A 22,988-nucleotide genomic window follows, 5' to 3' on the forward strand; every position below is an offset into this window, starting at 1 on the left:
AATTTGTCATTGAGACTAAAGCCCAGGTTGTCCCATTAATACAGCTGCTGGTGGACTGGGATCTGCTGCTTCCCAGGGCTGTGGGACATAAGAAGGATAGACTCCCCAACCCATCCCTGATTCTGCTTATGCTGTTCATGTGGGCCGACTGAGCCACTGGAGCCATCAATGTGTCTTCCCACTACGTCCTCACTGACCTTCCCATTTCCCAGTCCTTTGACCAGACTTTACTCTCCCTGTCTGTCCCTGCCTGTTGACTATCTGGGATTGCATTCCTTTGTAGCATCCAGTCTGAGACTTAAAGAGAAAACCCAGGGGCATCACTGCAGTGTCATTCTTTAAGCTCTGAGGTCCCCAATCACCTTCTTTCCACCTTTCCAAGTCTTTCTATGCTTGCATGTTGAACAGTTTCCAGGGTATTTAGTTACATGTAGAGAGAGATTCAGGGAAAATTGAGTCTACCCATCTTGTCTTGGAACTGAAACTTGTTAAATCTGAATTAGCTTGTTAAATCTGAATTAGGAAGTTAATATGTATACAACATAGTCAAAAGTGAGAGGTACAGAACTCCCAGTAATGAAAAACAAAATTACCCAAACTCCTTCTTACAGAAGTTAGCATAGTTCTAGTTTAGGGAAGGCCTTTCAAAAGTTTTATGTGCCTTAAAATCATGCAGGGATCATGTGAAAATGTGATTCAGATTCAGTAGGTATGAAGATTCTCCTTTTCTAACAAGCTCCCAGGAGATGCTGACCTTGCTGATCTGTGAGGCATCCTTTGAATGACAGGGGCTTAGAGTCAATCCTTCAATCTTTTGTATAGATATACTTATAACAAGAACATCGGCTGTCCTCCTACATGGATTAATTTTTCTATATTGTTATTTCAGTTGGAAATTATATTTAAAAATTTTTATCCCTACTTGTTAAATTTCATTAAGATCCATATGAATTTTTTTTCTCCATTCTTTTTTGGTCAAGATTGAGTCATTGGACTACATTTTCACATTTTTTCCTTAACTTCTAGCTTTCTATATTGATTACACAAATTCATAAGTGAATGGGATCACATAAATTCAATGTACTATTGAGTATATTTGCAAATGTAAATTTGTTGAAATTTTCTTACATCCATGTGTTGCAAGCAGGGAGATAAATGTAGGGATTAACTTTTGCATTTTTCAAGTATACAAGTTAAAATTTCCTGTTAAACTTCTAAATAAATAGAAATAGAGCGTCTATTTTCCAAGCTAGTGAAGGACATAATGGAATAAGAATATAAAACCCAATGGAAAAAGCTGAGGAAGTGTGAAAACATAAAGTTGGTGTAAATAGAAACACTAAATCAGGTAGTAGGCATTAATTTGAAATAGTAGTAATATCATTAAAAGCAAATGGATTAAACTCCTTACTTAAAAGGTAGACATTATCAAACTGGATGAAGGAAATCTAAGTATTGATTATTTATCAGAGTCTCACCTAACAGAATGATATAGGAGAGTAAAAAGTAAAAAGATTTAAAGAGAGTGGGTAAATAATCAAAAAGCAATGTAGTTATATTAAATATATAATAGGAGTATAAGTGCACACATAAGATAGACTTTAATGCAAAAAGCATTATTAGAAAGAAGGAGCAACCCACTATAATAAGTTTTAATACTCTTGGAAGTATTCAGTGTGCATGCACCTAATTACATAGCCTTAAATATATTTAAAAGAACACAGAAGTACAAGAAGAAATTGGAAGAAAAGATCGAGGGATCCAGCCTTCTTTGGAAAAGAAACGTGCTCTGCTCATTTTATATAGATAAATTGGTTGTAAAGCCAGACAAGGACAGGTTGAGAATGGAACATTATTAAGCCTATCATTCCTGTGAGAATAAAAGGAAAAAAATGTGAAAGAAGATTTTCTAAAACAAATGTAGCAATGCAGAGAAAATATTCATTATATGTCTAGGCTAAGTGGGATTACTCAAATATTTCAGGCTTAATCTGTTAACATAATTCATGATACTCATTCTTCCTACTTCATGTGTTTTTATTTGGTTGTTTAGTTGCCCCAAGACCAGTTGTTGAAAAGACTATTCTTTCACCGTTGGATTGTCCTGGCACCCTTGTTGAAACGGAGTTGACCATAAGTGTGTGAGTTTACTTCTGCATTCTCATTTCTATTCTATTGATCTATACATCTGTCCTTAGGCCAGTACCACACATTCTAGATTGCTGTGGGTTTAGAGTAAGTTTGAAAGTGAGACTTTCTTCTTTTTCAAGACTGTTTTGACTGTTTAGGTGCCTTGCATTGCCAGAAGAATTTTAGGATCAGTTGTTGATTTCTGCAAAAGGATGCTAGAATTTTATGGGCATTGAATAAAATCTGTACATCAATTTGGTGAGATCAATATTATATAATTCTGTAGTATTCAATATTGTTACAATGTTAGCAATATTAAGTCATCTAATCCAGGAATATAGGATGTGGTTCCATTTATTTAGATCCCCTTTGATTTTGTTTTCAGCAATGTTTCATAATCTTCAGTGTACAATCTTACATTGCTTTAGTTCAGGTTATTTTGAACTTAAGTTGTTCTTTTTGATGTTATTGTAGGTGGAACTCCTTTCTTAATTTCATTCTCCTAGTGTTCATTGTTAGTGTATAGAGATGCAATTTAATTTTGCATGTTGGTCTGATATGTGAATATTGCTGAACTATCTGTTAGATGTAATGGGTTTTGGGTGTGTGTGTGTGTTCATTCCTTAGGATTTTCTATACAAAACACATCATTTGCAAACAGAGATTGATTTGATTCTCCTTTCCAATTTAGATGCCTTTTATTTCTTTTTCATGATCAATTTTTTTGGCTTGAACCTCCAGTATGCTGTTAATTAGAAATGGTAAGAAGTTTTTGGTACTTTATATAAATGTGTGTGTGAGGTGTACGTGTGTCAGTGTGTGTATGTATTGTAAAATATATTTCTTAGCTGTGCATCATATCAAAATAAGTGTGAAAACCACTGTCCCTGAGAAACTTGCACATGGGCACTAGGAGACATGTGTATTTATATTGGGAATACTTATGATTTCAAAACAAAACAAAGAAAAACATATGAGAAACAATCCAAATATAACAACCAAGAGAAAATGAGTAGTGGTATATCCATTCAAGGATATTTTCCCAAGTGAAACTGAATTAACTACAACCACATGGATAATTGTGAGAAACAAAATACTCAGTGAAAAAGCAAGCTGCAGAGAAACACATGTAATAGCATGCCATTTATATAAAGCTGAAAATATGTAAAGCAAAATCTAAACTGAGTAGGGATATATGGGAGAAAATGGAAAACAAATACAAGAGAGTGAATGACATAGAATTCAGGACAGTGATTTCCAGAGAGATTCTGTAGGTGGAGGAATGGAAACTGGGAAAGGCACAGTGGAGACGTCTAAGGTTCTAGCAATGTTTCCTAAGGTGGATAGCATATACCCTGAAGTTCACTTTATTTCTTCCTGATTGTAATGATCACTTATGTTATATTATATGTCTTTTAAGTAAGCAATAAATAAGTGTTTTTTTAAAAAGCAAAAAGTAAAGCAGTCTCCCTACTTCTTTCCTGAACTGGTCATCTCCTTTAAGGATGAGCCACAGCAAATTTCTGCACCGTGCACATTTCTGGAGAGGGGCTATAACAATCAAGATTTGCTTCTGCACCTCAGGGCTCCATCATCCTAAACAACTCATTCTTTCCCACTTTGGAATCCACCATCTCCAGCTCTTGTTGCTTTGGGGTGGGAATATGTGCACGGAGCCACTAATGGTTGTTCCATTTGCTTCTTTAGAGACCTGGTCCTTCCCATTTAGTGAACGTTTCACTTGGTTCTAGGTGCATGAATTTGATGTGCCATAGACATCTTTCCTCCCCACCCCCAAGTTTCTAGCACAGATACAGGTGTTTCCTATTTTTCAAATATTTGTTTAGTCTTTTCAAATGTAGTTTAATACCTGGATTCAAACCACCACATCTACTTAGAAATCTTATTGCTATGGTTTGAATGGACGGGAAGACTTTCTAAGACTCTTGTTTAGAGATTGGTGCTACAGTTCTGGAACTGTCAACCCAAATGATGCTGCTGCCAACTCACCCTTCATTACAGGTGTAATTAACAGTTGACCCAAACCGGGCATCTCCGTTTACAATCATTTTACCATTAGCGGGTTCTGGAGGAGTTCCACACGATCTCCCTATGGGGGGAGAAGCAGAATTGAGGGATTGGGTATAGAACAAACCGAACTTCTCTCAGTAATACATAAGGTCCCAACCTGGCTGAAGCTTCCTGAAAAGTATTTGCCATTCTGCAGATTTTGCCACCTCAGAGAAACTAACAAGACTGCCTCAGAGTCAGCCACTTACTAAGCTCCACTTCCAAAAAAAGATCTCCCCTCCTAATAGATCTTTTCCCTGTGTTGTGCATCCCAGAAAAATGCAAACTTTACTTATTACCTTAGTGGTTATTTTGTCATCCAAACAGCTTAAATCAGAGATCTCAAAGTCAGGATTCTCTCCCCACCTACAATTTTCTTCCCTTTTCTAAATCATTGGTGACGCAGTTTCAATGGTGACAATGAGAAACCCCTACTGAATGGAGCTTTTCCCTGCATTGTGTCTTGTGAAGGTCATTTCTCATGAAGTGACCTTGTAATGGAGGTGCCAGCAAGTCAGAGCAGTAGGAAGATGTGACAGAAAGAATAACTATCACATGTACTCTACTTGAGGCAAATTTAACAATTGTATATGTCTTGCTTCCAAAATATGAACAATTGATTCAGCTCTACGGATGTTTGATTGACACAGAGTTCTCAGTCCAGAGGTACTTACGCTGACACTTGTCTTCGGCGCTTGACCAGACTGAGTTGGATAGGCAGGTGATAAAGAACCTTCTCCCATAGTAACCAGGACGGCACTCATACTTCAGAGATGTCCCAATAGGAAACTCATTCTCATCAGTAGGATTTGCCAGCTTGGCAAATAGGAGGTGTTCTGGAGTTTTGCACTGACCTGGAGGTCAAACCACAGTGACATCCAAGTTAATGGAGAAACTTCTATTTACTTCTTCTTTTTCTCCAGTGTGCTTCATAGATGCGATCAAAGAAACAGAACATCTTAATAATGGTAAAATGTTTGCATCTCTTACTAGTGAACATAGACATGAGCTTTTCATTTTGTTCTATAGCTTTATTTATTTATTTAGAGAGCAAGAGAGAAAGAGAGAGGGAGCGAGCATGGACAAGTGGGAGGGAGGCAGAGGGAGAGAGAATCTCAAGCAGACTCCCTGCTGAGCACACAGCCCAATGCAGGTCTTGATCCCAGGAACCTGAAATCATGATATGAACCGAAATCAGCCACTTCGCCAACTGAGGTGACCCTGTCCACCATTCTTCATAGTGGGAGGCTGAGCACTGCTCAACTTCTCAAACCTTAGAGTTGAATTGTAATCCACCACCTCATTTCTTATTCTACAAAAATTTTCATTTGATGCTTTTATCACAGCCACTGCTAAAAACCCAGTTTTGCAAAAATTTATTGTCACCAAAAGGAACCCACTGAAGATAAAATAAAAGAACTCTACTGCAAGCGAATGTAGCCAAGGCCTATTGGGAGCCAGTGGTTGCACAGTATCTGAGAAATACCCAGAATTGTTGTTCCACCAAAAATGTAAAATAGCCCATGGGTCTCCTCTGAGATCCTAGAGGTTCCCAGGGCACATCAGCCAACAATTTGGGAAATGCAGCACTCCACTAATCTTTGTCTGTAAAGTGGAATTGTCTATTTATTTCACTATCGTTGTTGACATATTCATGATTAGATCTATCATCTTATTTGATTTTTATTTGTCCTTCCTTTCCTATGTTCCTTATGCTCTTCTCTTTTACCTTCATTTTGAGTATGAGAAAAGATTTTATTTATTTATTTACAGAAAGAGAGAGAGAGACGAGAGAGAGAGAGAGAGAGAGAGAGAGAGCACGAGCTTGAGTGAGCCGGCAGAGGGGCACAGCGAAAAGGAGAGAGAGAATCTCAAGCAGACTCCGTGCTGAACAGCACCTGAATTCATCTGAAATCAGGAGTTGGACACTCAACCACCTGAGCCACCCAGGCGTCCCTATTTTTATTTCTTCTTATTAGATTATTTGTTACACATTCTTTCATAGCTCCTTTAAAGATGACATGCATCCTTACCATGTTAACATGCAATGAACAATTATTTCCCCAGCAATGCAAGAACTGTAGAAAATGCTCACTCCATTTACTTTCTCCCTGTCTTTTGTTCCACCATGTTTATGTTTTTAGATTCTACATATATTTTATGCTCCCATTAGCCATATTCAGTGTACACCCTGCCTGCTGCTTGCTGGGCTACAATCATTTGTTACTAAGCTGGACCCTAATAGTAATAGATTCCATCAGCAGGCTCAGCTAAGATTTTGAAAATCTTTGAAAATATGTGGTTGCCTAAACAAGGGGCTTCCAAAGACATCCATGCCCTAATCCCCAGAGCCTGTGAATGTTACCTCATATGGCACCAGGCTTTGCAGATGTAGATAAATTAAGACTCTTGTGATGGGAAGATTATCCTGGGTTATCTGGGTGGCCCTCAATGTAATCACAAAGGTCCTTAAAAGAGGGAGGCAGAGGATCCAAGATAGAAGAAGGAGATTTTAAGACATTCAAGTGCTGGCTTTCAAGGTAGAGAAAGAGAGCCATGACCCAAAGTATGCAGGCAGCCTCTGGACGAGAAGAGCAGGGACCTAATCTCCGTTGGAGCCTCCAGAAGAAACACAGCCCTACAGACCCATTTGAGAATTTGACCTCCAGGATCATAAGAGGATAAATTTCTATTGTTGTAAGCCACTAAGTTTGTGATAATTTTTTAGAGCAGCAAAAAGAAGCTTATACAAGAGATATCAATGTATAGTTTTAGAAACTGGATTCTGAGAACAGAATTTGAACCCAAATTTATCTTCTTCTTACTGTGAGGTAGAAGTAAAAAATGTAAATTGGAATAATAGCTGAAATAGAAAGAAACATATGAGTCTTCATTACAGAAAGCTTGATCTGGTTTCTTTTCCTCCTTCATTCCTAATCCCTCATATATTAATCCCCGTATATTAATATCAATTCCATAAACTCATCTACCATAGTTTATTTAAAAAAAACTTGTCAGATTCCATACGAATTTTAGGATTATTTTCTCCAGCTCTTTGAAAAATACCAGTGGAATTTTGATTGGAATGGCATTAAAAGTATAGATTGCTCTAGGCAGTGTAGACATTTTAACAATGTTTATTCTTTCGATCCAAGAGCATGGAATGGTCCTCCATCTTTTTGTGTCTTCTTCAATTTCTTTCATGAGTGTTCTGTAGTTCCTCGAGTACAGATCCTTCACCTCTTTGGTTAGGTTTATTCCCAGGTATCCTATGGTTCTTGGTGCTATAGTAAATGGAATAGATTCTCTAATTTCCCTTTCTGTGTTTTCATTGTTAGTATACAATAAAGCCACTGATTTCTGTACATTGACTTTGTATCCTGCCACATTACGAAATTGCTGTATGAGTTCTAGTAGTTTGAGGGTGGAGTCTTTGGGGTTTTCCATATAAAGTATCATGTCATCTGTGAAGAGAGAGAGTGTGACTTCTTCATTGCCAATTTCGATACCTTTTATTTCTCTTTGTTGTCTGATTGCTGTTGCTAGGACTTCTAATACTATGTTGAACAAGAGTGGTGAGAGTGGGCATCCTTGTCATGTTCCTGATCTCAAAGGGAAGGCTGTGAGCTTTTTCCCACTGAGGATGATATTTGCTGTGGGTCTTTCATAGATAGATTTTATGAAGTTCAGGAATGTTCACTCTATTCCTATACTTTGAAGGGTTTTAATCAGGAACGGATGCTGGATTTTGTCTAATGCTTTTTCTGCATCAATTCAGAAGATCATGGGGTTCTTCTCTCTTCTCTTATTGATTTGTTCTATTACATTGATTGATTTGTGAATGTTGAACCATCCTTGTAACCCAGGGATGAATTCCACCTGGTCATGGTGAATAATCTTTTTAACGTGCTGTTGGATCCTGTTTGCTAGGATCTTGTTGAGAATCTTAGCATCCATATTCATCAGTGATATTGGTCTGAAATTCTCCTTTTTGGTGTGGTCTTTGCCTGGTTTGGCGATCAGGGTAATGCTGGCTTCATAAAACGAGTCTGGAAGTTTTCCTTCTGCTTCAATTTTTTGAAACAGCTTCAGGAGAATTGATGTTATTTCTTCTTTGAAAGTTTGGTAGAATTCCCCAGGGAATCCATCAGGTCCTGGGTTCTGGTTTTTTGGGAGGTTTTTGATCACTGCTTCAATCTCATTACAAGATATCAGTTTATTCTGGTGGTCAATTTCTTCCTGGTTCAATTTTGGGAGTTTATAGTTTCGTATGGAATCAGAAGAGACCCCGAATCACAAAGTAAATGTTGAAAAACAAAAATAAAACAGGCAGCATCACGTTACCTGATTTCAAGCTTTACTACAAAGTTGTGATCACCAAGACAGCATAAAAACAGACACATAGACCAGTGGAACAGAGTAGAGAGCCCAGATATGGGCCCTCAACTCTATGGTCAAATCATCTTTGACAAAGCAGGAAATAATATACAGTGGGAAAAAGTCTCTTCAATAAATGGTGCTGGGAAAATTGGACAGCTATATATGGAAGAATGAAACTCGACCATTCTCTTACACCGTACACAAAGATAAACTCGAAATGGATAAAAGACCTCAACGTGAGACAGGAATCCATCAGAATCCTAGAGGAGAACATAGGCAGTAACTTCTTAGATATCAGCCATAGCAACTTCTTTCAAGATATGTTTCCAAAGGCAAAGGAAACAAAAATGAAAATGAATTTTGGGGACTTCATCAAGATCAAAACCTTCTGCACAGCAAAGGAAATAGTCAACAAAACAAAAGGGCAACCCACGGAATGGGAGAAGACATTTGCAAATGACAGTACAGACAAAAGGTTGATATCCAGGATCTATAAAGAACTTCTCAAACTAAAAAACACACAAAACAGATTATCATATCAAAAAATGGGCAGAAGATATGAACAGACACTTCTCCAATGAAGACATACAAATAGCTATCACACACATGAAAAAATATTCATCATCTCTAGCCATCAGGGAGATTCAAATTAAAACCACATTGAGATATCACCTTATATCAGTTAGAATGGCCAAAATTAGCAAGACAGGAAAAAACGTGTGTTGGAGAGGATATGGAGAAAAGGGATCCCTCTTACACTGTTGGTGGGAATGCAAGTTGGTGCAGCCACATTGGAGAACAGTGTGGAGTGAAATTGACACATGTGTGCACCATGAAACCATTACCACAATCAAGATAACAAACATTTCCATCACTCCAACAGTTTTCTCATTTTGCTTTATAATCCATTTGTCCCTCTACCTCCTTCTCTAGGCGATCTCTGGCCTGCTTCTTACTACAGATTGATTTGATCTTCTAGAATTTCATATAAACCAACTCACTTGTTTTGTACTCCCCCCCACCATTTTGTTGGTCTAGCTTTTACACAGAATGATTATTTTTGAGATTCACCCAGGTTTTTGCATATATAAAAGTTTTTCTTTTTTTTTCTTTCTTTTTTTTTTTTTTTTTTTTTTTGCTGGGTGATAATCAGTTGTACCAATATACGTTAATTTGATTTGCCTGTTTGGCTGTTGAGTGCCATTTAGATTATTTCTAGTTATTGGCTAGTACAAATAAAGCCACTATGAAAATCCTACCCAAGTCTCTGTGTGGTCAGTTGCTTTCATTTCTCTTGAGTCAATACCTGGGAGTAAAATGCTCAGTCATAGACACCTTTGAGTTTAGCTTTTTAAGAAATTTCCCAAATGCTTTCCAAAGTGGTTGTGTCATTTTACCAAGGAGTAGTGATTCCAGTCTTCACCTTATTGCCAACACTTGCTATGGTCAATTTTTAACATTTTAGCTTTTCTAGTAGGTGTATATTGTCATCTCATTGTGGTTTTCATCTTGGGTGTCAGAGTCCACTTGGAAATACTCCTGATTCAAACATGCATTCAAGGCAGAAGGTTTTATTCTGTGCTAGAAGCACAATCTACTTATTACTTCCATGTTCTGTTTCAAACATAAACTGTCAACCTGGACTACACTCTGCTCTCCATCCTGCATATTCTACTCTTTTATGAAAAGATCTGCAAGTGTTTTATTTAAAAACTTCTATCAGTTAAAGAAAAAGAAGAGCATGTACTTCTAAAAATTTTATATTTTAATGTCAAAATCTTTATATATTGATATTATTATTATACTATATATTATATTTGGTATAATATATAATCTTATTTAATATATAATAAGATACCTAGGAATAAACCTAACAAAAGAGGTAAAGGATCTATACTCTAGGAACTACAGGACACTTATGAAAGAAATCGAGGAAGACACAAAAAGATGGAAAAACTTTCCATGATCATGGATTGGAAGAATAAACATTGTTAAAATGTCTATCCTGCCCAGAGCAATTTATACTTCCAATGCCATCGCTATTAAAATACCATTGACATTTTTCAAAGAGCTGGAACAAAAAATCCTAAAATTTTTATGGAACAGGAAAAGACCTGAATCACCAAGTAAATGATGAAAAGGAAAAACAAAGCTGGGGGCCTCATGTTGCCTGATTTCAAGCTTTATTACAAAGCTGTGATCACCAAAACAGCATGGTATTGGCACAGAAACAGACACATAGACCAATGGAACAGAATAGAGACTCCAGAAATGGATCCTCAACTCTATTGTCAACTAATCTTTGACAAATCATGAAAAAATCTTTAATGGAAAAATGACAGTATCTTCAGTAAGTGGTGCTGGGAAAATAAGACAGCTATATATAGAAGAGTGATAATGGACTATTACCTTACATCATACATAGGAAAATTCAAAATGGATGAAAGACCTCAATGTAAGACAGGAATCCATCAAAATCCTAAAGGAGAACATGGGTAGTAACCTCTTTGATATCGGCAACAGCAACCTCTTTCAAGACACATCTCTAAAGGCATATAAGCAAAAGCAAAAATGAACTTTTGGGACTTCATCAAGATCAAAACCTTCTGCACAGCAAAGGAAACAGCCAACAAAACTAAGAGGCAGCCCACAGAATGGAAGAAGATGTTTGAAAATGACATTACAGATAAGGGGCTGATATCCAAAATCTATAAAGAACTTTTCAAACTCAACACTCAAAAAATTAATAACCCAGTCAAAAAATGGGCAGAAGACATGAACAGACATTTCTCCAAAGAAGACATACCAATGGCTAACAGACACATGAAGAAATGTTCAACATCACTAGCCATCAGGGAAATTCAAATCAAAACCACACTGAGATACCACCCTATACCAGTTAGAATGGCCAAAATTGACAGGGCAAGAAAAAACAAATGTTGAAGTTGTAGAGAAAGGGGAACCCTCTTACACTGTTGGTGGGAATGCTCTCTGGAAAACAGTATGGAGGTTCCTCAAGGTGTTAAGAATAAAGCTACCCTACGATCTGGCAATTGCACTACTGGTATATATACCAAAGATACATATGTAGTGAAAAGAAGGGCCACATGCACCCCAGTGCTCATAGCAGCAATGTCCACAATAGCCAAACTGTGGAAGGAGCTGAGATGCCCTTCAACAGATGAATGGATAAAGAAGATGTGGTCCATATATACCATGGAATATTATTCAGCCATTAGAAATGATGAATATGTACCATTTGCACTGACATGGATGGAACTAGAGGGGATTATGTTAAGTGAAGTAAGTCAAACTGAGAAAGACAATTGTCATATGGTTTCAGTCATATATGGAACATAAGCTTTAGCACGGAGGACCATTAAAAAAAGGGAGAGAAATCCAAAGCGGGAGAATCAGAGAGAGAGTTGAACCATGAGACTATGGACCCTAGGGAAACAATCTGAGGATTTCAAAGGGGAGGAAGGTGAGGGGAGGAGGTTACAGGGTGATGGATATTGAGGAGGGCAAGTGTTGTGATCAGCACTGTGTGTTATACTTAGCTAATAAGTGATTGAACACTAAATCAAAAACTAATTATGTACTGTACAGTGGCTAACCGAACATAATTTAAAAAATTTATATATTTATGCTTTATGTTTAAAAATATTTATACATTCATAATATTAGTATATTATATATTTGGTATATTACATAATCTAATTTAATATGTAATAGTATGATTCCAATATATAACTTGGCATGCTATATATAAAACATTAATTTATTAAATTACAATACATATTATATATTTTACAGATTAATGTATATTATAAATTACAAACCACATAAACTATGCCAACTTAATACTATAAACTATATTCATATCATATAGCTTAAGAAGCTATTATGTGTGATATTTAATGCAATTATATGTTAATTTTATAACAATGAATTATAATTTATAATGTCCTCTACATAAATATTGCATAATATATAAATATAAACTGTTATATAACAGAAATATAACTATTTTATATTACAGGTAATATATTATGTATAGTAAAATATTAAATATATTTAAATATCTATACTAGTTTTTATTTATAACCATGTAATATATATTACATATAAATAGAAATTTAAAAATATGATACAGATGAAATAAACATTTTAAGTGCTTTGCTAATCATGATGATTTAACATAATCATTAATTAACATCTACAAGGACATAATAGTCACAATGAGTTTCTCTGTTTACAAGTGGATGTAAAGCTATCATTTCAACCACTCTTGTTACTTTCTGAGTTTTTGGTTTTTGTCAACTTTTGGTCACTTGTAATTAGACTGACAGTGTTTCTTCCTCTTCATGTTTCTGACAGAGAGCCTGCATGTGTGTATGCCTGTGTGTGGGGCTGTGTACGTATGTGTGGAAGGTATTGTCAGCTATGCTGTTTTCTTATTTGCTTAAGCTGTTCTTATTAGAATTCTCTTCATTCTGCTTCTATGCAGAAAAACTTTGAAGTTACTTGTCCAATCACAAAATTTATATTAGATAAAACGAGGTAATATAAACCATAAATCTGCTCATCTGAGCGTATCTGAACCCAAAAGGTGGCAAATCACAGAAAGCGACTGGCCTTCCCTCCTTTCTACCTAGCCATCTTTATACACAGCGGGGCAACAGAGCCGCATCTCACCCAAGGGCCAGAAGAGGGCGCCAGAAGCTGCCCTATAGTCTACACTGTCCTAGTAGGCTTTATAGGCCAATTTGTATGTAAAATAACTACCTCTGTGAGTCAGCCTGGTGGTCATTGCTGGATTCAATCCTTACCTGTTTCTAAATCCATGCTCCTTCCCACTCAGCCTTCTCTTGATCACCGAAGCTGAGATTCTCCCTTTACAGACATGTGGTGGCGGTTAGACTCTCTTGAGGGACGTTCCTACTCATGGCTTCATATATCTGCACGGGGATTTTCAGGTTTCGTAACCCTGTCACATACACTACCTCATTTGCTTTTTACAGTAATCCTCTCAGACTGCCAGATGTGAATTATGTCCATTTGATATACACGGACACTGAAACTCAGGGAACCTATTGACTTGCTGACCCCAGGCACATAACCACTCAGTAGCAGAGGCTGAAAAAACCCCCAGAACCCTGGCCTCCCAATTAAGGAGATTTCACAAAACCCTACCACCCAACTTCCATATGCATGCACCTTGAAGACACAGCTCTCTCATCACGTCCAAAGTGCTTTGATCAGCATTCCGTAAGCACTTTCTGTGCCTACATTCCTTTAGCAAGTAAATTACCAGATAGTTTAGCTGTTTCACATTTTGAAGTTATTATGATAACCTTAGTAAATATATATTTGTATATATTTTGCAATTAACATTCCAGTACGAAGAGGACCAGATACTTATAAGGTCCACAAACATTTCTAAGCACGGACAACAGATTGCTTAGTTTACTTGGCATGCCTCTCTTCTGAAAATAAAACTTTTAGGTTTTATCACGTTTCTTCACTTGACAGGTCACTTTACGATGTCTAAGGAAATAAAATACTAATAACAACTCTTTAAAAAAGATTATTCCATCTATTCACTTGACAGAGCTCGATCCCAGGACCCTGGGATCAGGACCCGAGCCGAAGGCAAGTCGAAGGCAGCCGCTTAACTGACTGAGCCACCGAGGCACCCCAACGACAGCTTTTTTTTTTTTTTAAAGATTTTATTTATTTATTTGACAGAGAGAAATCACAAGTAGGTAGAGAGGCAGGCAGAGAGAGAGAGAGGAGGAAGCAGGCTCCCTGCCGAGCAGAGAGCCTGATGTGGGACTCGATCCCAGGACCCTGAGATCATGACCTGAGCCGAAGGCAGCGGCTTAACCACTGAGCCACCCAGGCGCCCCAACGACAGCTTTTTAAAAAAGATTTTACTTATTTACTTGCCAGGAAGAGGAAGAGAGAGAGAGAGAGAGACTGAGCAAGTGGGGGGAGTGGCAGGAAGAAGGAGAAGCAGGCTCCCTGCGAAACAAGGAGTTTGATGTTGAAATCATGACCTGAGCCAAGGGCAGAGGCTTAACGGACTGAGCCACCCAGGCATCCCTAATAACAACTTTTATGGAAACTTGGTTTTACCTTGTTCCTTCCTCTCTTAGAAGAGAAGGCACAATCAGTAATGAATGTGTAATGTCTAGTGACAGTGGAGAACAAAATCAGTCGCCAAGAAGAGGCTGGACAAAAGCAATCAAGACTCTCATTTCAACTAAGATGTTGTCAGGGAGTCCAAGCAAACTAAGACGACTTCTCAGAAGACCAAAAATAAGAGAAGGATTCTAAATGTAGGTGTTTACCTATTCAAAGGGAAGGAAGGACAGGAAGATGCCTCCACAAACTTTCCAAATAGTTATAACAGGTTATATTTTTTACTAACCGCATGACTAAAATACCACACTGTGTAAACATCTCACATTTCCCTCTGTCTGCAGCTTGTGACAGTGAGGGCCCTGGAGCTTCCCAGGAGCTCGCCCTTCTAACCCCAAGTGCTGCCATGGGATTTGTGCAAATTAAGGCTCTCCGTGAGTGTCTGTGGTGGGTTGGGTGAATGCAGTCTGATGCAGGGCAGTGTAAGGTGAGAACTTCACCCCCAGGACTGCTTGTCCAAACACCCTGGTGAACGAAGGGCAGAAGTAACGGCTGGGGGCTAGAACATGAATAAGTGGCAGGCTCTGTGCTAGACCCCGACACGCTTTATGCCATTCAGGTAACACTACCATGAGGTGGAGATCAGTGTTTGCCACCGCACAGAAGAGGAAATCCTTTCGGACAGGTGTAGTAACTTTCCTCACACTTAAGAACTTGCTAAAATTAGAACCCAGGTTAGTCGCATTTCCCACCACCCTTTCCTTCGCGGAGGTCAGCACTCCACTCTGCTCCCGCGGGGCTTCGTTAACACACCAAAGCAGGTAATTACCCGCGGCACCTGCCGAGCACCTGCGCGCTCCCGGCTGGCACCACACCAGCGCCCCCAGCAGGAGGCAACTCCTCGTTCACCCGGAGGCCACCAGGGTCCCCGCACAAACGGGGACCCCAGGGCCCACCCGCCTTTGCGCGCCACCCCGAGGACCCGAAAGCCCAGCCCCGCGTCTCACCCCAGGCGTCCGGCAGTGCGAGCAGCACCAGAACCGCCAGGAGGGCTCCTCGCGAGCCGGAGAGAGGGGGCTCCGGCGGCCCGAGAGGCTGCAGGCTGCTCCGAGAAGACGCTGCCATCCTCCGCAGGACCTCGAGGAAGTAGGTGCGACCTCGAAGGCAAGCGCAGGGAGCGAGGCGAAGAGGTGAGACAACGCACTCTGCTCCCAGAGTCTAGGGAGTGCAGCGGGGAGGCCGGGACGGAAGCCTTTGACCGCAGCTTCCCCTTAATGGGCGAGGTCTTGTTTACTCCTCATTTGCATTGTTTCCAGCGAATCTGGCTCTCACCGACCACCTTAGAGACGCATCTACAGGAGCAAAACTTGGCGATGCTTCAGCTCCTTGATGCAGTCCGCGCCGAGGATGGGAGGCCCCGGCTAAAGGCGGTGATTCTCCCAGCCCGGCTTTCACACGCCCCTGCGTGGCTTTTCCCCTTTGCAAGAATCCGCGTGGGTAGGTCAGAGAACGAAATGCCAGCTCTCTGTGTTAGAGCCACAATTTTGGACAAATATGTGCAGTGTACGGGAAATATGAAGAACCATTTCCTTTATGTTGAATTGAGATATACCAAGCCATTGAAAAACAATTTTTAAACAATGACTTAATCAGATTTGCATTTTTAAAATACAGTTGTCTATACTGCGGAGAGACTGGATTGGAATAAGGCAACAGGGAATGGGGCTGACCAGCAAGGAGGTTTTGCTATCATCCAGGTGAAATATGAGCGTGGCCTTGACCAGAGATTAAGTGGGCAATTAAGACATCAGAGACAGAATCCACAAAACTTATTCATGCGTTGGATTTTGGTTACTCCCTTTCTTAACGTGAGTGGTGAGGAAAAGAAAGGAAGCAGCAGTGAGCCTCAGCATTCAAAATGAATGATGGTGCGATTTATTGATATAAAATGTGGGGGAAAAATTTGGAGCAGGGAGTTAAGCATTCAAAGACCAGAGAAATGAGAGTGTGTGGTAGGCTGAATAATGGCCCCGGAACTCGTCCAGCTCCTAATTCCCAGCCCAGTGACTACATCATCTTCCGTTGCAAGAGTAGTTTTGCAGTTGTGATTGAATTAGGATTTTTAAAAGAGATTTTATTTATTTATTTGACAGAGATCACAGGTAGGCAGAGAAGCAGGCAGAGAGAGAGGAGGAAGCAGGCTCCCTTCTGAGCATAGAGCCTGATGTGGGGCTCCATCCCATGCGGGGCTTGATCCCAGGACCCTGGGATCATGACCTGAACCAAACGAAGGCAGAGGCTTTAACCCACTGAGCCACCCAGGCGCCCCTAGAATTTTGAGATGGGAGATGATCCTGGATTATCCCAGTAGGCAGTGTAATCACAGGGGGCCTTATGGAGGAGACAATAGATAGAGCAGGAGAAGGTTGTAACTGAAGGAGAAATTAGGACCTCGCTGCCATGAGCCAAGGAATTATATCCACCTCTACAAGCTAGAAGAGGCAAGGGACAGATTCTCCCCTGGAGCTTTCAGAATGAACCAGACCTGCCAAAACCTGTTTTAGCCTTGTAAGATTCATTTTGGACTTGTGACCTCCAGGCTTGTAACAGAATAAATCTGAATAATATTCCATTGTGTAAATATACCACATGAATGGATATTCTTTATCCATTCATCTGTTGAAGGGCTAACTGGCAATAATAATGATAATAATGATAAAAAGAATAAATCTTCATCGTTTCTGGCTACAAGGTAACTTGCTACAGTAGGAAACATATGAAAGAGAGAAGGTAACCTGACCAAGGGAGAGTGTCAAAGGCTCTTTTTTTCTTTTTTGACTGAGAAAGACTTGGGCTTGAGACAGACGGAGTTTTAGTGGGAGCGAGGGAGGCATAGGAACATTCTAGGAAAAGATTGGGAATATAGTTTGTGGATTATGAAACTGGACTTCCAGAAAAGCCAAAAAATAGGCCCTTTGGAAATGGGTGGAAGAGAGTCAAAATCTCAGGAACTGATGGTACTATTAAGTGAGAACATGTAGAATAAATGATTAAAAAATCAGGACAGAAGCATTTGCATGTGATTCATGGTTTTTAATATTTTTGTGTATGGTGGACCCCTCTGCTTCTTTGGTCAAGCCTATGGACCCCTTCTCAGAATTAATTTTTCAATGTGTAAAATAGAGTACCTAGGATTACAAAGGAAACTGGTATACTGAAGTTTAGTTCTAGCCATGAACCTTTGGAGGTCTGCAGCCTCTAAGATAAGGACCCCAGATTTAAAAGTTAGATAAAACAAGAGTCAGTTGTTTGTAAAGTAAGAGTTGGAATGAGTTGTGTGGAGAGTGGAGTAATTGCAAATGTCACGTGCTGTATTGAGCGGAGGAAGGGAAGGAGTGGGAAAGTATAATAGCAGATATTTTGGTAAACATGTTAGCCCTTTAGCTAACATGCATAGCTATGATTCATGGTGGGGAAAAGATGCTCAAGGTAGAGAACTACTCTCCCTCTTCTCAGTGTGGCTTCCCTAATGGAGACCCCCATACACACAGTCCAGCAAATATATACCACTGAGTGTGAATAGCCCAGCTCACACATTCTAGAATATGGTTTTACTTCATTTATCCCTTGTACTCAAGTCTCAGCTCCTATCCTCACCAGTTGAATAAGGGGAATGCCCTAAAAGCTAGGTATGTTTCTCATTTTCCAGCAGTTTCCATGGGGCTCTCTCCCAAACTCTATTGCAAGAAATATTTATTTTGATCCTTGTCACATCTCCTCTTTAATTTATCCAATACCAAGCTCTCAAGAATCTGATACCATCTTTTTAAATGAGTCTCCACAGAGCAATGGAAGGAGATGCCAGAGCATCTCCTGAGCAAAAGGGAATAGAAGATGCAACTCCCCAGCCTCACATCACAGGCTATCAGAACACACACTCATTATCACTTTTTGCACGGATATCCTGACATTTGCTTTCTCCCCTCATTCCTTGAAGTTCTAGTTTCCACCTCACAACAACCTTCTCTGCTCTTACCCCTGTCACAGTCCCTAGACTCACAGAAGTTAAGGAAATTACACAGGCTGGAGATGGGTATTTGGGTGAGTGACAGTGGGGAGGGGGGAGAGTGGAGGTTGAGTTAAGTTACCAGATGATGTTTTCATCATCTGCTAAGAGAAGGAAGCAGAATAGAGATGAATGTAAGATGGAGTAGATGGCTTGAGGTGAACAAACAGATTAATTTAGAGGAATGAAAACAGTACTGATTATGAATGAATAAAAGATACTGAACAGCATCCCAATTCTGGGTATGTATCCAAAAGGATTGAAAGCAATGTCATGAAGAGCTATTTGCACAACACTGTTCATAGCAGCATTTTGCACAAGAGCTGGAAAGTGCAAACAGTCCACATATCCATTGATAGATGAGTCAACTGAATGTGGTCTATACATACAGTGGAGTATTATCCAGCCTGAAAAAAAAAAAATTCTTCCACAGGCTTCAGTATGAAGAAACCTTGAGGACATTAGGCTAAGTGGTATAAACCAGTCACAGAAGGACACTGTATGATTCCACATATATGAGCTATTTAAAGTAGTCAAGTTCATAGAGACAGGAAGTAGAATGGCGGCTGCTGGTTGAGGGCTGGAGGGAGTGGGGAATGTAGAGTTAGTGTTTAATGGATATAGCATTTCAACTTTTTAAGATGAAAAAGTTCTGGAAATCTGTTGGACAACAATGTGAATATACCTAACGCTTCTGAACTGTACACTTAACCATTTTTTAAGATGGTAAATTTTATGTTCTGTATATATTTTAAAAACTCAAAGATGCCAAACAGAATAGTCTAGGAGAAGATGGTGAGAGAAATTTATGGTAGCCAGTGAGCAAGATTTTATTTTCTCAATAGTATAAATGGTAGACCAAGGAAAATTGGCATTCGGATTTTGACAGTGGTGGAGAAGGGCTGGGAAAAGGTGTTGGGTGGACAGATAGAAAAGAAAAACTTGATGATGAGGGAACTGAGTTTGTGGGTTGAGAACTGGCTGAAACAACGAAGTGGTGAGATCCAGAATGCATAAATGTTAAATGAGGAACTCTAAAACCCCTCACTAAATGGAACTGAAATAAAAACATAGAAGTTAAAACCCTAAGAATTCATGCACTGTAGCAGAAAAAAATCACATAAGGCAAGTGTTTTGTTAAGAGATAAAATTTATTTGAGTCACTGCTATACAGATTTTTAAAGGAACCAAAGCTCTGATAGAACTGCCAAAGAAGTCTCCAAAGCCTGCATCTGTACACCAAAACTGTACAATTAAAACTTGACTCTCATAATGGAAAAAAATGTGCAAATTATAATTACTGATTAGGGAAAAGGCAATGTATATATTGTGGGGGGAAAAAACCTGTCAAACCAAGTGGAAATGAAAGAGAAATATTCAGCCATATGAGAGCAAGATGCTATGATTAAAATAAAATTAGACTTCTCAACGAAAGTATTTCATAACAACATGAAATATTCTCTACTTGGCTTAAATGATTAAAACCACACTACAACCAGAAGTGTGTGATAACAGGAAGTATACTGATTGCATAAGAAGAGTGGAGATAGAGGACCGCTTTCTAGCGCCTTCCTTAAAATGGTGTTATTTTGGAGTTATGGGTTTATAGCTATAGCCTGATGTCAGGCATATTGTGGGTTGGGTGAGGCTTCAGAAAGTCCTTGAAGAGCATGTGGCGGTGAAACTGGGCTCCCATCTTTACTATCAAGTGAACTTTCTTCATTCTGCTTGAGAATAACTGCATTTGGGAAATTATAGTTATGAAGTCATTTCACTGATGCTGAGGCCATACGCCTAGACTTGCTGAGATGAAAATGGTTTCTTCCCAACCAATGTTCCAAACAAGAAGGCATACTGAAAGAGAGAGTTTCTGTTCAGGAGGCAGCACGAAGGGCAGGGGTGTAACTCAAAGTTTAAATAATGACAGTGTTCACCTTCTCTATGTACCAACTCTAAGTGCCATAACCAATAGAGCATTGAGCCTCTTAGAAGATATATTTTTTTAAAGAGGCCCCTTTCTTCAGATAACATGATCTGAAGCAAATAATAAAGTTTATATTGATAAATACAAAGAATAATAAATGAGGGAGAAATCGAAGCAAGAGTTGCATTCTAACTCGTGCATTCATTCAACAAGTATTTAAGTACTAGCATTATTTTGGACGTCCCCGTGGTTTGGGTTTATCCATCACTCTGGCCTGGTCTCCCCTGTTCTCTTTTGTTTTTCTATAACTCCCCAGCACCAGGCGATCTTTTCTTCCTCAGCAACCACAGCAGTTTTTCTGTATCTTGTTTGTGGTAATTATTCTTACATTATGACATGTAGTGTCTTTTTTTCTGTATCAAAATAAGTTCCAGGAGGACAGAGGTAGTATCTTTATACTTTATAGACTATGTAAGAGAAAGCAGTTTGAAGACAGATTTGAGCTTGAATTCAAACCTTTGACTATTACTGATTCTGACACTGTGGCCAATAGGTTAGCTTTGGTTCTCATCTTGGATGTCATATGCTCACCTTGGGCTAATTCCTTTCACTGCGGTAATGAGGGCCGACGCAAGGCAGGAGGGAGGCTCAGCACAATGCCTGGGCATGGCAGACCTCCAAATGCTCACCCCCACTCCTCCTAGGGACATCAGGGGACCCTTCATGTTTCTATACTCCTCATCATTCAGTTTTCAACCCCCATGGTGACTCTTTAGTGCCCTCTCCTTTCTCCTTAAATCCCTACCATCTCCTTTCCCAATCTTCCTTTCAGGTGACTGTTTTGCTTTCTAGACACTGAGCAAACAGGGTGGTCAGAAGAGAATCTTCTTCACATGCATTTGCCATCACGGCTTCCCCCTGCCTTTGTCTATGCCCACATCTTTTGCCTTCTCTCCTGTTAGGGAGGCCACACTCTGATCTAAGCTCTGCCTCTCCAGCTGGAGCATTTGATCCCCTCCGTTCTTGCCTACCCAGATGTTGCTCCAGCAATTCTTCCTTTTCCTTCCTGTCATCATTCCTCACTTCCTAGTAGATCATTCTCATCAGCGTATGGAAATGGTGGCCTGACTGCGGATTCTCCATTTTTAATGGATAGTTCTTTTGACCTTACTTGTTAGTCTTGCCATCTGTTCCCTTTTCCATGCCTCTTTGTAGAAAACCTCCTTGAAAGAGGAGTCTATAGTTGAGATCGCTAATTTATCTCCTTTCATTCTCTCTTAAGCTGACTTCAATCAGGAGTTTGCCTCCTTACTATTCACCGGAATCATTCTTGTCAAGTTCACCAACAAATCCTGAGCTGCTAAACACAGTGGTCAGTGTTCACTACTGCTCTTGGTCCATCAGCAGCATTTGACAGAGTTGATCACTCCCACCTCCTTAAACGTCATCCTTCACATGACTTCTACCACACCATGCTCTTGGATGCTTCCCCTATATCAGAGCCTGCTTCTTCACCCCTTGGTTGGTTCCTTCTCAGACTCCATGTCTTCTGATGTGGAAGGACCCAAGGCCTGGCACATGGACCTTTTCCCTAACCCTTCTCATCCCCTTGTTCATCTTATTTGATCTCATTATTACATACATCCATATGCTGACAAAGCCCATATCTATGTCCTAAGATCCATTCTCTGAAATAGACTTGTATACCCAACTACCTTCTTGATACTTCTCCTTGGATAGCTATTAGATATCTCATTTCTAACATCTCCAAAGTGAAACTTCTGTTTTTTTCTCCCTAATCTTGCCTTTTCACATTGTCAGTCATCATAATTAATCATGATTCTATCCTTCCGGTCAGCAGACCAAAAAACCCTGCCATCATTACTGCTTCCTGCCTTACGACTGTCAGCAAACCTCCTGTCACTACCTTAAAGATACATGCAGAAACTGACCTCTTCTCATCAGCCTACTTGTGGCTACTCACAACTTCTTACCTAGATTATTGTGATCAAGTCTTCATTGGCTCCTGAGGTTTCACCTTGGGTTTCCTACACTCAGTTCTTTACACAGCAGTTAAGGTGATCATTCTCCTCTCTGCCTAAAACCATCCTTTGGTTTCCATCTCAGAATACACACCAAGCTCATTATAATGACCTAGCATACTCTATATGATGAACCTTGTTCTCCTCCTCCCTTTACCTCTCTGCTTTTATCCCTGCCCCTCTCTCCCTTGGTCAGTCCATACTAGGCCATACTGGTCTCCTTGCTGTG

The 22,988-nt window shown here is 39.6% G+C and overlaps 2 protein-coding genes across 22 annotated transcripts in view; both read right to left on the reverse strand.

The window, feature by feature from the left end:
- CR1 (complement C3b/C4b receptor 1 (Knops blood group)) overlaps window positions 1–16,156 on the reverse strand; it is a 95,216-nt gene extending 79,060 nt beyond the window's left edge. For 2 of the 6 annotated variants that reach the window (XM_082701851.1, XM_082701850.1), the window contains exons 1-3: window positions 15,735–16,156; window positions 4,875–5,054; window positions 4,141–4,240 (exon numbers count right to left, since the gene is read on the reverse strand). In XM_082701851.1, the coding sequence (XP_082557977.1) occupies window positions 4,141–4,240; window positions 4,875–5,054; window positions 15,735–15,852 (398 nt within the window). In that variant the 5' untranslated portion in view covers window positions 15,853–16,156. The remainder of the gene's footprint in view (window positions 1–4,140; window positions 4,241–4,874; window positions 5,055–15,734) is intronic. The other 4 variants (XM_082701853.1, XM_082701852.1, XM_082701855.1 and 1 more) reach the window with 2 other exon arrangements.
- A 3,769-nt stretch (window positions 16,157–19,925) lies between these two features.
- CR2 (complement C3d receptor 2) overlaps window positions 19,926–22,988 on the reverse strand; it is a 35,372-nt gene continuing 32,309 nt past the window's right edge. For all 16 annotated transcript variants that reach the window (XM_082701841.1, XM_082701840.1, XM_082701839.1 and 13 more), the window contains one exon: window positions 19,926–20,647. The gene's annotated coding sequence lies outside the window, so the exon portion shown is untranslated. The remainder of the gene's footprint in view (window positions 20,648–22,988) is intronic.

The sequence above is a fragment of the Mustela nivalis genome (assembly GCF_964662115.1).
Source record: "Mustela nivalis genome assembly, chromosome: 16".
Taxonomy (NCBI): domain Eukaryota; kingdom Metazoa; phylum Chordata; class Mammalia; order Carnivora; family Mustelidae; genus Mustela; species Mustela nivalis.